At 64.5% G+C, this 16,909-nt stretch overlaps 1 protein-coding gene across 1 annotated transcript; it reads right to left on the bottom strand.

Annotated features, from left to right (window-relative positions):
- Positions 1–4,722: 4,722 nt before the first annotated feature.
- CPNE6 (copine 6) lies at positions 4,723–15,019 on the bottom strand. Its single transcript, XM_039498314.1, has 16 exons — positions 14,862–15,019; positions 14,327–14,509; positions 12,825–12,899; positions 12,316–12,390; positions 11,997–12,080; positions 11,722–11,811; positions 11,471–11,569; positions 11,065–11,151; positions 9,710–9,769; positions 9,476–9,609; positions 8,975–9,029; positions 8,834–8,885; positions 8,351–8,484; positions 8,036–8,270; positions 5,241–5,405; positions 4,723–5,124 (listed from the first exon to the last, which is right to left on the bottom strand). Exons 1-15 carry the CDS (start codon positions 15,012–15,014, stop codon positions 5,272–5,274), a joined length of 1,650 nt encoding a protein of 549 aa, XP_039354248.1. The 5' UTR covers positions 15,015–15,019; the 3' UTR covers positions 4,723–5,124; positions 5,241–5,271.
- Positions 15,020–16,909: the final 1,890 nt, after the last annotated feature.

Below are 16,909 nucleotides of genomic sequence, written 5' to 3'. Positions count from 1 at the left end.
TGCAGGGGGAGCTGCTCCAGGAAGGACTCAGGGGTGTCCTTCCACCTCTGGCCTGCAGGGGGAGCTGCTCCAGGAAGGACTCAGGAGTGTCCTTCCGCCCCTGGCCTGCAGGGGGCGCTGCTCCAGAAGGACTCAGGGGGTGTCCCTCCGCCCCTGGCCTGCAGGGGGCGCTGCTCCAGAAGGACTCAGGGGGTGTCCCTCCGCCCCTGGCCTGCAGGGGGAGCTGCTCCAGGAAGGACTCAGGGGGTGTCCTTCCGCCCCTGGTCTGCAGGGGGCGCTGCTCCAGAAGGACTCAGGGGGTGTCCTTCCGCCCCTGGCCTGCAGGGGGCGCTGCTCCAGAAGGACTCAGGGGGTGTCCTTCCGCCCCTGGCCTGCAGGGGGAGCTGCTCCCGGAAGGACTCAGGGGGTGTCCTTCCGCCCCTGGCCTGCAGGGGGCGCTGCTCCCGGAAGGACTCAGGGGGTGTCCTTCCGCCCCTGGTCTGCAGGGGGCGCTGCTCCAGAAGGACTCAGGGGGTGTCCTTCCGCCTCTGGCCTGCAGGGGGAGCTGCTCCCGGAAGGACTCAGGGGGTGTCCTTCCGCCCCTGGCCTGCAGGGGGCGCTGCTCCCGGACGGACTCAGGGGGTGTCCCTCCGCCTCTGGCCTGCAGGGGGAGCTGCTCCCGGACGGACTCAGGGGGTGTCCCTCCGCCCCTGGCCTGCAGGGGGAGCCCACTGGCTCCATGACGCCTCAGGCTCTCTGCAGTCGCAGCGGTGTTACCCCCTTTTGCCACCAGGGGGAGTGCGACGGGGACCTGCGGGGGGAGCAGGGGGAGTTTGGGGGTGACTCTGTGGTTTCCCTTCGGGGGAGGGAATTTTTTTAGGGCCGGATCAATGTTCGGGTGGATTGTGATGTGGGGTAGGTGTGGGGGACCCTCCCTGTGGCAATGGGGGTGGGGGGGCTGGACTCCCCTGTTGCATGCTGGTCATGCCCACTGATGCTGCACCCCAAAAATCAGCACCAGCAGCCAAGCACCCCCAGCTCCCCCCAAGTGACCCCCTGCACCCACGGCTGGCCACTCCCTGTACCTCAATATCACCCCCTGCACCCGAGCGGGGGGTGCACCAGACAGCCCCTGCCCCCCACTATCAACACCTCTGCCCCCAGACTGCAGTGCAGCAGCGAAGTACCTCCTGGCCCCTCAGATTGACTCTCGCGCCCCCCTGCTCCCCAATACTGGGGGTGACCTCAGCCCTGCCCTGCACCCCCTTCCTGTGCCCTGCACCCCAGGCTTGCAGTGCGTCAGCCAAAGACCCCCCAGCCTCTGCCTACTGAACCCCCAGAGATCACCCCCAGAGGGGGTGCACCCGCCAATCAGCCCCTCAGGTATCTCAGGACCCCCAAATGCCCACAGCGGCAGCCCCCGTGACCCCCCCGTGACCCATCCACACTAGGCAGGGCCTGTTCTCACAGGAGTCTAGGGGTGGGGTGTGAGTGGGGGGGTCCCTGCCCCCCGCTGGAGGCGCTTGGCCCTGCCCTGGGTGGTGTGGGGGGAGCTCGTTTTTCTGCCCGCCCCATGGGTGCTGCTACCCCCTTACCATCCCCCTCCAGGGGGCGGGCTCTCTGCGTAGTCCCGCCCACGGGGCGGAGCTTGGGGGCACAAGGGGCGGGGCCAGCTTTCCAATGTCTTTTGTAGAATAAACATCACCCAAAGCCCAGCCGGACCGGCGTCTGCAGTTCTTGTGCGGTGGGTGGAGCCTAGCAAGGGGTGTGGCCTAGGGAAGCCCCACCCCTGGGACTATCAGCCCCGCCCCCAATCCCCCTACCGGCTCCAGGACTGGGGTGGGGAGCCCGGACTCCTGGGTTCTCTGCCCGGTTCAGGGAGGGGAACAGAGGCTGGTGGCGGGTGGGGAGACGCTTTCACAGTTGGTCCCCCCCTCGCAAGGCCCCCCCCCCACTAGCTGCCACGCGGCTCATTAGCCAGGGTCTCCAATAGATGCTAATGAGCCCCCCGGCCTCTTGGTTCCAGGGGCCGAGAAGGGGGATCCAGAGCCCAGGTGCCCCCTCCCTGGCACCGCCGCTCCCAGTGCTAGGAGGGCAGTGGGGGCTGGTGGTTGGGGAGGGGGTGCAGGGAGCCAGGACTCCTGGGTTCTGTCCCCGGCTCTGGGAGGGGAGTGGGGGCTGGTGGTTGGGGAGGGGGTGCTGGGCGCCAGGACTCCTGGGTTCTGTCCCCGGCTGGGGGAGGGGTGTGGGGGCGGGTGGTTGGGGAGGGGGGTGCAGGGAGCCAGGACTCCTGGGTTCTGTCCCCGGCTCTGGGAGGGGAGTGGGGGCTGGTGGTTGGGGAGGGGGTGCAGGGAGCCAGGACTCCTGGGTTCTGTCCCCGGCTCTGGGAGGGGAGTGGGGTCTCGGGGTTAGCGCTGGGGGGCGGGGAGCCCGGACTCCGGGGTTCTCTCCCGGGCTCAGGGAGGGGAGTGGGGGCTGGTGGTTAGAGCGGGCGGGGGGGGGGGGGAGCCCGGACTCCTGGGTTCTGTTCTCTCTCTGGCTCCAGCCCTCACAGAGCAGCGCATCTCCCCCCTGCTCTGAGCTCCCGCTGCGCGGTGAGGGGCTGCTCTTGTTCTCTGCCAGCTGGGAGGGGGTGGGGGGCTGGACTCAGCCTCCCCAGAACGAAATTCCTCCCCCCCCCCCGGAGACAAGAAAACCAGCAGCTGCTGGGAAGTCACAACAGCCTGTAATTACCGCATGGATCGGGGTTAACCCTTGAAGGGCTGCAGCCCCCTGCCTGGCCGGTGCCCCTCACTCCCGACCCGCGGCCCCCCACCAAGCCAGCCCTGCCGGTGCCCCTCACTCCCGACCCGTAGCCCCTGCTAGCCCAGCCCTGCCCCCGGCCCGGCCCTGCCGGTGCCCCTCACTCCCGACCCGCAGCCTCTGCCAGCCCAGCCGTGGGCTCCCCACCCCCCAGCTCTGCTGAAGGCTGGTGCAGTCATTGTGGTGCCAAGGGGGCCGTAGCTCATGGCTGGCTCTGTGCCCGGGTTGCTGTGGAAGCCAGAGCTGGTTCCTGGCTCCGGTTGCCCGTGCGGCCGCCGAGCGGAAACCGTCCCCCCGGCCGGCGGGTCCCGGTGGCCCCGGCCTGCGAGAAGACGAGGCAGCAAGAGCTGGATCCTCACCCCACCCGGGAGCCGCTCGCCGGCCCACGGCCCTTCCCTGCGTGAACGCCTGGCTGGCCCCCACCTCCCCCGGTCAATGGCCCCCACGGTTCCGTCCCCTCCCCGGTCACAATCTGCCCCTTGGGCCCACGGTGACTTGCCTGCGGCAGCCCCTGGCTCGTGCTGAGATGGGAACGACCCGGCTTTGCTGACCACGCTGGGACCAAGACCCGGGGATCAAATTCCCCCTTCGCCTACTCTTTGTTCAGCCGTAGCTGTCGGGCCCAGCGGCTCCCGGGCGGCTGATTGCTCCCCCCCCCAAATCTTTGTCCACAGAGCTGCCCCCCCCGGGGGCTTGGGGTGCAGGGTTTAGCTCCCAGTGGCCCCAGGAGAGCGCTCCCCGGGGGCCCCCCGCTCAGGGGGTGCCGAGGGAGCCCCACAGGGCTGGGGGAAGGGCCGCGGGGGCGTTCGTTGGGGGCTGAGGGACGGTCGGTGGATGGACGGCGCGGTTCAGGCCTTGGGAGTGTCTGGCCAATGCCCACACAGCGACCACCGTCCGTCCCCCTGTCCTCCTCCCTTCCTCCCTCCCTTCCTCCATCCATCCATCCATCCCACATCCCTTCCTCCATCCATCCATTCCCCACCCCTTCCTCCATCCATCCACCCATCCCACATCCCTTCCTCCATCCATCCATTCCCCACCCCTTCCTCCATCCATCCATCCATCCGTCCCCCACCCCTTCCTCCATCCATCCATCCCTCCATCCCCCAACCCTTCCTCCCTCCATCCATCCATCCGTCCCCCACCCCTTCCTCCATCCATCCATCCATCCATCCCCCACCCCTTCCTCCATCCAGCCAGCCCACATCCCTTCCTCCATCCATCCATTCCCCACCCCTTCCTCCATCCATCCATCCATCCATCCATCCCCCACCCCTTCCTCCATCCATCCATCCATCCATCCATCCACTCCTTCCACCTCCCTCCCTCCTCCATCCATCCATCCCCACCCTTCCTCCATCCATCCATCCATCCATCCCCACCCTTCCTCCATCCATCCATCCATCCATCCCCACCTTCCTCCATCCATCCATCCCTCCTTCCTCCATCCATCCATCCATCCCCACCCTTCCTCCAGCCATCCAGCCATCTGTCCCCACCTTCCTCCACCCATCCATCCAGCCATCCCACATCCCTTCCTCCATCCAGCCATCCGTCCTCCACCCCTTCCTCCAGCCATCCAGCCATCCGTCCCCCACCCCTTCCACCATCCAGCCAGCCCGCCACCCCACCACCCTTCCTCCATCCAGCCATCCCACATCCCTTCCTCCATCCATCCGTCCCCCACCCCTTCCTCCATCCATCCATCCATCCATCTATCCATCCCTCCATCTATCCCCTTCCCCACCCCTCCCTCCCTCCCTCCCTATGCCCTCTATACGCCCAGCCCCCCATGTAACTAAGCTGCCCCCCAGCCCCACTCCCCCCAGCACAGCGCCTCCCACCCCACAGTGCTGTGGTCTCCAGTCCAGTCCCTGCCCCCTCCCAGCCCCACTGAGCACGGTCCCCCAGCAATGAATGCCCCAGGCAGAGAATGGGGTGTCCATGGGGGTGGCTTTATTGAGGGGTCTGGGAGACATTGCTCTGGGGGCAGGATGGGGGTCACCACTGGGGGAGGGAGGGGCAGTGTGGGATGTGGGAGGACCAGGGTGTGGGGGGATTGGGGTGGGCGGGGGGTCAGGATTATGGGCAATTGGGGTGGGACAGGGGGATCTGGGTGCAGGATTGGAGGAGTCACCCCATGTATGAAGCCAGAGGCCTGAGAACAACGGGGCCCCTGGGGGTGGTGGCGGTGGGGGGTCAGGTCCAGCCTTCGCCCTCAGTCAGGGGAGGGCAGCATGGGGCTGGGAGCCCCTCACCCTGCGTCGGTCCTCAGAGCCCCGGGCGGGGGGGTAGGTCCAGGAGAAGGGGCCGGAGGTCGGCAGAGATAAAGGACAGAGGCACCTGGGGGAGAGATGGGGCAGGACGGAGGGAAGGAGAAAGGCAGGAAGGAGGAGAGAGAGGTTATTGGAAAAGAGCCGCGGCCCCCTGCCCCGCCCCTGGGGAGAGGGGGCGCTTACCTGAGGGGCCATGGCTCAGGCTCTGGGGCTCTCACTGGGGCTGGGAGGTTCGGGGGCCGGGCCCTGGGCCGATGCCGCGGCTGCCGTAAAACTCCACCACCTGGTTGGGGACCTCAGCCAGCACACACCTGGCCAGCGGAGGAGGGCGGAGAGCGCGCGGAGGCGGACGGAGGAGGGCGGAAGGAGGGAGCGCGCGAGGAGGGCGGAAGGAGGGAGCGCGGCGGAGGCCGACGGAGGAGGGCGGAAGGAGGGAGCGCGGCGGAGGCCGACGGAGGAGGGCGGAAGGAGGGAGCGCGGCGGAGCCGGACGGAGGAGGGCGGAAGGAGGGAGCGCGGCGGAGGCAGATGGAGGAGGGCGGAAGGAGGGAGCGCGGCGGAGGCCGACGGAGGAGGGCGGAAGGAGGGAGCGCGGCGGAGGCCGACGGAGGAGGGCGGAAGGAGGGAGCGCGGCGGAGGCAGATGGAGGAGGGCGGAAGGAGGGAGAGCGGCGGAGGCGGACGGAGGAGGGCGGAAGGAGGGAGCGCGGCGGAGGCAGATGGAGGAGGGCGGAAGGAGGGAGCGCGGCGGAGGCGGACGGAGGAGGGCGGAAGGAGGGAGCGCGGCGGAGGCGGACGGAGGAGGGCGGAAGGAGGGAGCGCGGCGGAGGCCGACGGAGGAGGGCGGAAGGAGGGAGCGCAGTGGAGGCGGACGAAGGAGGGCGGAAGGAGGGAGAGCGGCGAGGCAGGAGGGAGCGCGGCGGAGGCGGAGGGAGGAGGGCGGAAGGAGGAGCGCGCGGAGGCCGACGGAGGAGGGCGGAAGGAGGGAGCGCGCGGAGCCGGACGGAGGAGGGCGGAAGGAGGAGCGCGGCGGAGGCCGACGGAGGAGGGCGGAAGGAGGGAGCGCGGCGGAGGCCGATGGAGGAGGGCGGACGGAGGGAGAGCGGCGGAGGCGGACGGAGGAGGGCGGATGGAGGGAGCGCGGCGGCGGCGGACGGAGGAGGGCGGAAGGAGGGAGCGCGCAGCGCGGCGGAGGCGGACGGAGGAGGGCGGAAGGAGGGAGCGCGGCGGAGGCGGACGGAGGAGGGCGGAAGGAGGGAGCGCGGCGGAGGCGGACGGAGGAGGGCGGAAGGAGGGAGCGCGGCGGAGGCGGACGGAGGAGGGCGGAAGGAGGGAGCGCGGCGGAGGCGGACGGAGGAGGGCGAAGGAGGGAGCGCGGAGGCGGACGGAGGAGGGCGGAAGGAGGAGCGCGCGGAGGCGGACGGAGGAGGGCGGAAGGAGGGAGCGCGCGGCGGAGGCGGACGGAGGAGGGCGGAAGGAGGGAGCGACGGAGGAGGGCGGAAGGAGGGAGCGCGGCGGAGGCGGACGGAGGAGGGCGGACGGAGGGAGCGCGGCGGAGGCCGACGGAGGAGGGCGGAAGGAGGGAGCGCGGCGGAGGCAGACGGAGGAGGGCGGACAGAGGGAGCGCGGCGGAGGCCGACGGAGGAGGGCGGACGGAGGGAGCGCGGAGGAGGCGGAAGGAGGAGGGCGGAGAGGGAGCGCGCGGAGGCGGACGGAGGAGGGCGGACGGAGGGCGCGCGGCGGAGGCGGAAGGAGGGAGCGCGGCGGAGGCGGACGGAGGAGGGCGGAAGGAGGGAGCGCGGCGGAGGCCGACGGAGGAGGGCGGATGGAGGGAGCGCGGCGGAGGCGGACGGAGGAGGGCGGAAGGAGGGAGCGCGGCGGAGGCAGATGGAGGAGGGCGGAAGGAGGGAGCGCGGCGGAGGCCGACGGAGGAGGGCGGAAGGAGGGAGCGCGGCGGAGGCCGACGGAGGAGGGCGGATGGAGGGAGCGCGGTGGAGGCGGACGGAGGGAGCGCGGCGGAGGCAGATGGAGGAGGGCGGAAGGAGAGGAGGGCGGATGGAGGGGAGGAGGGCGGAAGGGAGGGAGCGCGCGGAGGCCGACGGAGGCGGGCGGAAGGACGGAGCGCGGCGGCGCCGGCCTGAGGAGGGCGGAAGGAGGGAGCGCGGCGGAGGCCGACGGAGGAGGGCGGAAGGAGGGAGCGCGGCGGAGGCAGATGGAGGAGGGCGGAAGGAGGGAGAGCGGCGGAGGCAGATGGAGGAGGGCGGAAGGAGGGAGTGCGGCGGAGGCCGACGGAGGAGGGCGGACGGAGGGAGCGCGGCGGAGGCAGATGGAGGAGGGCGGAAGGAGGAGGGTGGACGGAGGGAGAGCGGCGGAGGCAGACGGAGGAGGGCGGATGGAGGGAGCGCGGCGGAGGCGGACGGAGGAGGGCGGAAGGAGGGAGCGCGGTGGAGGCGGACGGAGGAGGGCGGAAGGAGGGAGAGCGGCGGAGGCAGATGGAGGAGGGCGGAAGGAGGGAGCGCGGCGGAGGCCGACGGAGGAGGGCGGAAGGAGGGAGCGCGGCGGAGGCAGATGGAGGAGGGCGGATGGAAGGAGCGCGGCGGAGGCCGACGGAGGAGGGCGGACGGAGGGAGCGCGGCGGAGGCGGAAGGAGGGAGCGCGGCGGAGGCCGACGGAGGAGGGCGGACGGAGGGAGCGCGGCGGAGGCGGAAGGAGGGAGCGCGGCGGAGGCCGACGGAGGAGGGCGGACGGAGGGAGCGCGGCGGAGGCCGACGGAGGGAGCGCGGCGGAGGCAGATGGAGGAGGGCGGAAGGAGGGAGCGCGGCGGAGGCAGATGGAGGAGGGTGGAAGGAGGGAGCGCGGCGGAGGCAGATGGAGGAGGGTGGAAGGAGGGAGCGCGGCGGAGGCAGATGGAGGAGGGCGGAAGGAGGGAGCGCGGCGGAGGCAGATGGAGGAGGACACACCCCGCTCCCCCGCCCACTCACCTTCTTGAATTCGCGGAAGGGCACGAACTGGACGATGTCGCGGACGGCCCGCTCCCCCCCGGACTCCTGGGTCCCGTCCTCCTCGTCCAGCGCCCGCATGTCGGAGAAGTCGGTGTTCCCCACCCCCACAATGATGATGGAGACGGGCAGGCGCGAGGCTCGGGCGATGGCTTCCCGCGTGGCCGGCATATCGCTCAGCACCCCGTCCGTCAGCACCAGCAGCACCCGGTACCGCTGGGGGGAACGGGGACGTCAGTGCTCGGGGACCCCAAACCCCCTCTGCGGCCGCCTCCCCCTCTGCCCTTCCCCCTCACCATGGGAGGCCCGCTGTCCTCTTCCTCGCTGGCGGGCGCCAGCACCCGGTTGATGATGGGGGCCAGGTTGGTGGGGCCGTAGAGCTGGATCTGGGGCAGGCACCGCTTGTAGGCCTCAATCACCCCCGAGATCCCTGCAGGGGGAGAGATGCTCAGGACTCCTGGGTTGTCTTCCTGGATCAGGGAGGGGAGTGGGGTCTAGGGGTTGGAGCAGGGGAGGGCTGGGAGCCAGGACTCCTGGGCTCTGTCCCCGACTCTGGGAGGGGAGTGGGGGCTGGTGGTTAGAGCAGAGGGAAGCTGGGAGCCAGGACTCCTGGGTTCTGTCCCTGGCTCGGGGAGGGGAGTGGGGTCTGGTGGTTAGAGCAGAGGGGGGCTGGGAGCCAGGACTCCAGGGTTCTCCTGGGCTCATCTCAGTGAGGGGTCTGTTGAGCATTGCCTAGGTTAACGAATGACACTCGCTAACGAAGAGAGAGATTCTCCTACATTCACACTCCGGGTTGTCTGGGTCGAAGTTGATGGCGAAATCATGGGAGACCTGGGAAAGAAGGAGACGCGGACTCAGAGAAAGGGCAAACACAGCCCCCCAACAACCTACTCCCCCACCCCCAGCTTCCCAAAATGTACCTCGTAGTTTGGGGGGATCCGTGCCCCAAATCCAAAGGCCGGAAACTTTTTGTCACTGGAAGAGAGAGAGATGGCGGAGGTCAAGCCAATGAACCCTGAACAGCAAATGGGACCCAGGAGTCCGGGATGGCAGTGCAGGGCTCTCAGCCCCAGGACACTGGTACCTCCCCGCCCCGGGGGCATAACTTGAGATAGCAAGACCCCATTGTAAAGGACTGTGGGTGACTTGCGACCACGGGGCTCCAGGGCAAAGGACTGTGGGTAATTTGCTGCTGCAAAGGATGGTGGGTTGCTTGGGAGAGCAGGAATCTGATGCAAAGGATGGTGGGTTGCTTGGGAGAGCAGGACTCTTGTGGTAGAGGCGGGATAGGGTGGTCTGTAAGAGCGGGATTCTGGGGCAATGCATGGTGGGTGATTTGCGGTTGGGGGCAGGCGGGGAGAGCCCGGGCTGGGATGGATCGGGATGGCAGCGCAGGGTCTCTGCCCTAGGGGGGCTGTTACCTGTCGTAGTCCTGGCAGATCTCGCCCACGGCTGACAGCGCTTTGAGGTATTCGTTGGGTTCCTTGGGGTTGATGAAATGCAGGGAGTGCTCGCTGCGCGGGTCGCCGTTGGAAGCCGTGAAGTCAATCGCCACCTGCAGGGGACGGGGGCAGCGCCCCCCCGGGGTTAGATGGGGGGGTGCACGCCCCAATCCGAGCCTTTCCCTGCCCTGCCACCGGGCCCAGCCACCTCACCGTGAAGTAGATCTGCAGACCGCCCATGATGTAATCCAGAAACATGTGAACCTTCTCCACCTGCCCAGAGAGGGTGAAATAATATTAGCGGCAATCAGTGAGGATTCGCAAGGAGGCATTAACAACGAGCGATAACGAGCCGTTTATCGCAGAGCCGTGGCAATGACCTGACCGAGTCCAGCCCTGCCGGTGCTGAGGCAGGACCACGTAACCTGAGCCCAGGCCTGATGGGTCTTTGTCCAACCGGGTCTTCCAAACCTCCAACGCTGGGGCCTCCCCAACCTCCCTCGGATGCTCAACCCCCACCCCCGAGAGTTCGGGAGTTTCTCCTAATGTCCAGCCTGGCTCTCCCTCGCTGCGGGACACGCCCCGGGACATCTGGTCCCACCATCCACGGATCCCCGTCCTCCTCACCACGGCCCTTCGCCCATTGGAAGCCTGTCGGCGGGTTCCCACCTCACCCTTCCGTAGCCAGACACGCCCAGTTGCTTTTAACCTTCCTTCTTAGGTCAGGTTTTTCTAAACCTTTGATCACTGTTTGCTGCTCTGCTCTGGACTCTCTCCAATTTGTCTACATCTCCCCTGAAATGTGACGCCCAGAATTGGACACAACGTCCTGCTGAGGCCCCATCAGCGCCAAGCAGAATGAGGTAATTATCTCCCCTGTCTGACGCGCCGCCTCCTGTTAATACGCCTTTCTCATAGCTGCGGCACGCGCTTGGCTCATCGTCACTCTGTGAGCCGCCCGAACCGCCAGCACCTCCCCCACTTTGCCTTCTGCGTTCTCCTTCCCAGGGGAAGTACTTTGCACTTGCCTTCCTTGAATTTCATCCTGTTGGGTTCAGACCAATTCTCCACTTAGTCAAGCTCATTTCTGATTGCTAAGCCTGCCCTCCAAAGCGCTGGCATCCGCACATTTCCTAAGCCTCCTCACCACTCCATTAGCCAAGTCGTTAACGACGATATTGACTAGGACCGGACCCAGGCCTGACCCCTGCGGGACCCCGCGAGATACATCCAGCAAGCCACCGATAACCACTCGCTGTCGCCTGGTGCTCAGTGATAATAATGCAAATGAATTGAAGTAGAAAGGTAAAAACTCACCAGCTGTTAATCATACAGACAAATCATTAGTGCAGAACAATAATTAGTTAAAATGATGAGGAGGGCCACCGTTATCATAAAACAGCGTCAATTATTTATTGATGAAGGTGTGGAAGTACTTGGTAGCTTGACAAGGTTGCATGGCGAGTCTGCGGTAAAGCAATGAATTGGACCCAGGAGTCCTGTGCCCCAGGCACTGCCCGCAGAACCACCCTTTAGCCCTGCCCCCTTTCACACCCCCCCCCACTCACCTTGCACTGGGTCAGAACCACCGTGCCGGAGTTGGTGTAGTGTTTCTTCTTCTCCTGGTACTTCGGGTTGATGCACTCAAACTCCATCTGCCCAGCGATAGGGAAAGTGTGTTGGTGGGGTGTCAGCTCCAGTGCTGGGGAGAGAACCCAGGAGTCCCAGACCCAATCCCCCATAACCCACTCAACTCCACTCCCTTACCAGAGCTGGGGATGGAACCCAGGAGTCCTGGCTCCCAGACTCCCCTGCTCTAACCACTAGACCCCACTCCCCTCCCAGAGCTGGGAGAGATCCCAAGAGTCCTGGCTCCCAGGCCCCTCCCCCCGCTCTAACCCACCAGACCCCACGCCCCTCTCAGAATCAAGTAGAGAACCCAGGAGTCCTGGCTTCCAACCCCGCCCTCCGTACCTCTTTCCCTGAGGAAACCTCCTGCATTTCACGGAAGGTTGTCGTGAATTCACCAATGTAATCGTGTTTCCCACTGGAGTTATAGTCGTAAACAACACACTGGGAGAAAAGAGAGAGGGAGTGATAATGTGAGAGACCCCCAGAGCCAGGATAGAACCCAGGAGTCCTGGCTCCCAGGCCCCCTGCTCTAACCACTGGACCCTGCTCCCCTCCCAGAGCTGGAGAGAGAACCCAGGTGTCCAGGCACTCACCCGTATGGTCTTGTCTGGGTCGCAGCTGCAGAGCGAGTGGAGGGAGATGCGGAAGGGTTCCCAGCTGGGGCTGAGGTTGTTATTTATCACCTGTGGGGGAGCAGTGGGGTGAATATGGGTCACTACCGGCCGCCCACTCCACCCTGCTGCCCCATTCCCCACCTGGCACCATCCCTGCCCCCTCCCGTCACCCCCTCTCCCACCCTACCCCCCCCCACTGCTTCCAGACAACCTCCCTGCCAGCCCCCAACCTTCCCCTCGCCCCAGCCCCTCACCTCCGTCCTCATCACCAGCTGCTCCATGTTGTTACTGTTCACCTTGTAGATTTCCAGGAAAGGGTCAGACTTGCTGAAGAGATCCTACAGCGAGGGAGAGAGAGAATCCGCCCCAGGACGCCTGGATTCCAGGCTGGCTCTGGGAGGGGAGTGGGGGCTGGTGGGTTGGAGCAGGGGGGGCTGGGAGCCAGGACTCCTGGGTTCTCTCCCCAGCTCTGGGAGGGCAGTGGGTCCTGGTGGGTTGGAGCAGGGGGGAGGGGGGCTGGGAGCCAGGACTCCTGGGTTCTCTGGGCAGGGGAAGGGAAACTCGCTCTCTTACCTTGTTGTCCAACTTCTCAGCCCGGAACTCAAGCTGCACAAAGTCGTTGGTACTAGTGACCTTTTCTGCTTCGATCTGGTGGGGGAGACATGGATGGACTCACCGAGAGACACAAGACACCCATGGGCAGAGCCTGGAGAACCTTGTTATGCCGATACACAAGCCCCTGCTGGACTAGTCCCACCTCTCACTAACCACACACTGACTGTCCTACCTACCCACCAAACCCCACTCCCCTCCCAGAGCCTGGGAGAGAACCCAGGAGTCCTGGCTTCCCCCACCCGCTCTAGCCCACCAAACCCCACTCCCCACCCAGAGCCTGGGAAAGAACCCAGGAGTCCTGGCTCCCCCGCACCCGCTCTAGCCCACCAAACCCCACTCCCCTCCCAGAGCCTGGGAGAGAACCCAGGAGTCCTGGCTCCTAGCCCCCTTCCCCCCCTCCCCACTAGTTCGCTTCTCTCCAGCTCTCTTTGGGGGGGGGTCTCATCCCCGCCTAGTAGCCCTCCTACCGTGATGGTGGATTTTCCTGCAGGCTTCCCAGTCTTGAGTAGCAGCGGTTTGGTGACCTGGGTCTGGGAGACGATCTGCCATGGGGGAGAGAGGTCAGGCGGCGCTCGGGGGTAGAGAGCGAGAAGAGTGGAGAGCAGGATCGAGGGGCTGCGGCACCGGTTGGCTGGGGTTAGGGTGAAGTTGGGGGGGGTTAGGGTTAGGTGAGAGGTTAACGTGGGGGCACCATACGGGGGGGGCTGGGGCTAAGGTTCGATGTGTGGCAGCGATCACCATGTGTCCCAGGGTTCGGGGTTAGTGTTGGGTTATGGTGAGCAGGGGCATAAGCCACCTCAACTAGCGGTTATGATTAGCAGGGTCTCTCACATCCCCGCCTGTCCCAGGGTGAAGGTTATCAAGGGGTATAGCCCATGTCCCCACCTGTCCCAGGGCTAGGGTTAGGGATAGGTTAGCTGGGGGTTTAACCTCATGTCCCCAGGGTTAGGTGTAGGGTTAGGGTTATCTGGGGGTTTACCCCACATCCCCAGGATTAGGTGTAGGGTTAAGGTTATCTGGGGTTATACCCCATGTCCCCAGGGTTAGGTGTAGGGTTAAGGTTATCCGGGGTTATACCCCACGTCCCCAGGGTTAGGTGTAGGGTTAAGGTTATCTGGAGTTATACCCCACGTCCCCAGGGTTAGGTGTAGGATTAGGGTTATCTGGGGGTTTACCCCATGTCCCCAGGGTTAGGTTTAGGGTTATCTGGGAGTTTACCCCACGTCCCCAGGGTTAGGTGTAGGGTTAAGGTTATCTGGGGATGTGGGTAGGTTTAGGGTTAGAGTTATCTGGGGGTTTACCCCATGTCCTCAGGGTTAGGTTTAATGTTAGGGTTAGCTGGGGGTATACCCCATGTCCCCAGGGTTAGGTTTAGGGTTAGGGTTATTGGGGGTATACCCCATGTCCCCAGGGTTAGGTTTAGGGTTAGGGTTATCTGGGGGTTTACCCCACATCCCCAGGGTTAGGTTTAGGGTTATTGGGGGTTTACTCTGTGTCCTCAGGGTTAGGTTTAGGGTTATCTGGGGGTTTACTCAGGGTTAGGTTTAGGGTTAGGGTTATTGGGGGTCTATCCCATGTCCCCAGGGTTAGGTTTAATGTTAGGGTTATTGGGGGTATACCCCACATCCCCAGGGTTAGGTTTGGGGTTAGGGTTATTGGGGGTATACCCCACATCCCCAGGGTTAGGTTTGGGGTTAGGGTTATTGGGGGTATATCCCATGTCCCCAGGGTTAGGTTTAATGTTAGGGTTATTGGGAGTATACCCCACATCCCCAGGGTTAGGTTTAGGGTTAGGGTTATTGGGGGTATACCCCACATCCCCAGGGTTAGGTTTAGGGTTAGGGTTATTGGGGGTATATCCCATGTCCCCAGGGTTAGGTTTAATGTTAGAGTTATTGGGGGTTTACTCTGTGTCCCCAGGGTTAGGTTTAGGATTTGGGTTATCTGGGGGTTTACCCCATATCCCCACCTGGCCCAGTGAGCACTCAGCCTCCCCCAGGAAAGCGTCATCCTGGAACCCCGCAGCCTCAGCGCCGTTGGCGTCATAGACTTCGAAGCACAGCGTCTGCATCTCCTCGAAGAAGTAGTCCAGTGGGAAGACGTGGGAGAAGACGGGGTTCAGGCTGCAGCACATGATCTCGGAGCGCCCCACCTGGGGGTGGGGACAGGGTTCAGGAGGAGATTGAGCAGGAAGACGGGGCTCTGAGGAAAGGGAGCACCCGTTTGGGGGATGATGGGACGGGGGCTTACGCGGGCCACATCCCTACCTGGGGGAGAGAGTTTGGGGGGCCAAGAGGTGGAAGCCCAGAGCAGCGAGAAGTGGGGGAGAGGGACACAGCTCAGAAACTGAGGGGCACCGTGGGGGTCCCCCAATTTCCCCTGAGTGAGAATGGGGGACTGTGGGGGCAGCCCAAGGGGGAAGTGTGGGGGGAGGGCTCCTGGGGCAGGGGATGATTGGGAGACTTGTGCAGGGTATCCCCATTCACCCCTTGTGACCCCCATACCTCAGTCCGCTGCCCCTCACTGAGCTGTTTCAGCACCACGCAGGGGTCCGGGTTGGTCAGGGTGTCCCGGTCCAGGAGGTTCCAGCATGAGACCCGGAGCTCGACCCGCGAGGCCCCCAGGGCCACTGGCTGGGACTTGTCCACCTCTGACATGGTGGGTCTGGAAGGGAGAGATGGGTGGGAGATGCTCATAGGGCTAGACAGATTGTGCAGCTTGTGAGGGGGAGGGAAGGATAGACAGTGGCTGTGGATAAGTGTTTGGATGGATGGACGGGGTTAGAGGTGGGTGGGTGGGTGGAGGGGGGGTTTGGGTGGGTGGATGGATGAAGCTGTGGGTGGCTGGGTGAGGAGGTGAATGGAGGGGAGGGGTTGGGTGGATAGCAAGACAGCAAAAGCATCCCCCTGGAGGAGAGAGATTTAAATCACAGCGCTGGGTGTGATTGAGAGTGAGGGGGCAGGGATGGGGTGAGTGGGGTGGGGAGCCCAAGGCTGGGCTGGCAGGGGCTGCGGGTCGGGAGTGAGGGGCACCGGCAGGGCTGGGCTGGGCTGGCAGGGGCAGCGGGTTGGGAGTGAGGGGCACCGGCAGGAGGGGGGGCAGGGCTGGGCCAGCAGGGGCTGCGGGTCGGGAGTGAGGGGCACCGGCAGGGCTGGGGGCGGGTGGGGGAGGGAAGCCCAGGTGATGCCCAGTTCCCGAGACGTTTCTGCCCCATCAGCACCAGTTGGATGATTTATGGCCCCGGTGCCTTGGCTCAGGGCTGGGACATGACTCAGGTTGGCTCAGACAATCCATGTGCCATGGGGGGGGTGGGGGGGCGGAGTGCAGGGCTGGGCCAGCAGGGGCTGCGGGTCGGGAGTGAGGGGCACCGGCAGGAGGGGTGGGGCAGGGCTGGGCCAGCAGGGGCTGCGGGTCGGGAGTGAGGGGCACTAGCTGTGTGTGTACAGAGAGTGAGTGAGTGAGTGTGTGTGTGTGTATGGAGTGTTGGGTTGTGTGTGTGTGTGTAGGGTGTTGGTGTGTGTAGAGTGTTGGGTTTTGTGTGTGTGTGTGTGTAGGGTGTTGGTGTCTGTGTGTGTGTGTAGAGTGTTGGGTTGTGTGTGTGTGTGTGTGTGTAGAGTGTTGGGTTGTGGGTGGGTGTGTATCTGAGCGATATTGGTGTTGCGTTGCTTCCTCTCTCTTGTGTGTCAGGCGTGTGCATTATGCAGCACTCCACAGACCCTTCCTCCACCATTATTCAGTGTTGTGTTGCTGCCCCACCCGTGTGTATGTGTGTGTAAACTCCCCCCCTCCCATTGTGCATCACCCCAACACAACAAACTTCTCAATTCACCCACCAGTGACTTGGGGTTCAGATCCGCCAGCCTCACTTTTCCTGCCCCCACAAAACCCAGAGCCCCTCCCCAAATCCTCCCCCAGGGCACACAAGTTGTGTTAAAATAACACAACGGGGCAGAAAATCTGGGGCTGGGATCACCGTGGAAATGGAGAAGCATAATTCTCACTTTGATTATTTTTAACCTTTCCCTGGGTTGGGGGGTGAATCTGGGGACAATGGGGTCCCAGTGTGTAGGGAGGAGGGTTGGGGGAGAGGGTTTGGCAGATGTAACACAACCGGGGCTAACCACAAACAAGACAACAAACAAGGCATGCTTAGAGCACATAGAGAAACAACCGGGGCACACAACACCAACACAACACACGCAGACACAACACTGACACACAACCGGGACACACGATGTTGAGACACAACACATCAGTACATCACTGACACGCAACTGGGACACACAACCTCAAGATACAAAACTGACATGCAACCAGGACACACACCATTGAGACACAACATGCAGACACAACTCTGAGACTCAACTCACTGGTGCAACACTAATACACAACACACAGGTACAGCAGCATCACACAACAGGGCCACACAACATGCACCCAGTGACACATGGGCCCATCTCACCCAGGGATGTGTCGGCGCCTCCATCCCCCAGCTGTGGCCTGGAAGCAGGAATTAGACTTGAGTGGAGTCCTGTGGGTGTGTCCTTGTGCC

The sequence above is a fragment of the Mauremys reevesii genome, linkage group 13 (genome assembly GCF_016161935.1).
Source record: "Mauremys reevesii isolate NIE-2019 linkage group 13, ASM1616193v1, whole genome shotgun sequence".
Taxonomy (NCBI): Eukaryota; Metazoa; Chordata; order Testudines; family Geoemydidae; genus Mauremys; species Mauremys reevesii.
This window is presented reverse-complemented; position numbering and strand designations above follow the sequence as displayed.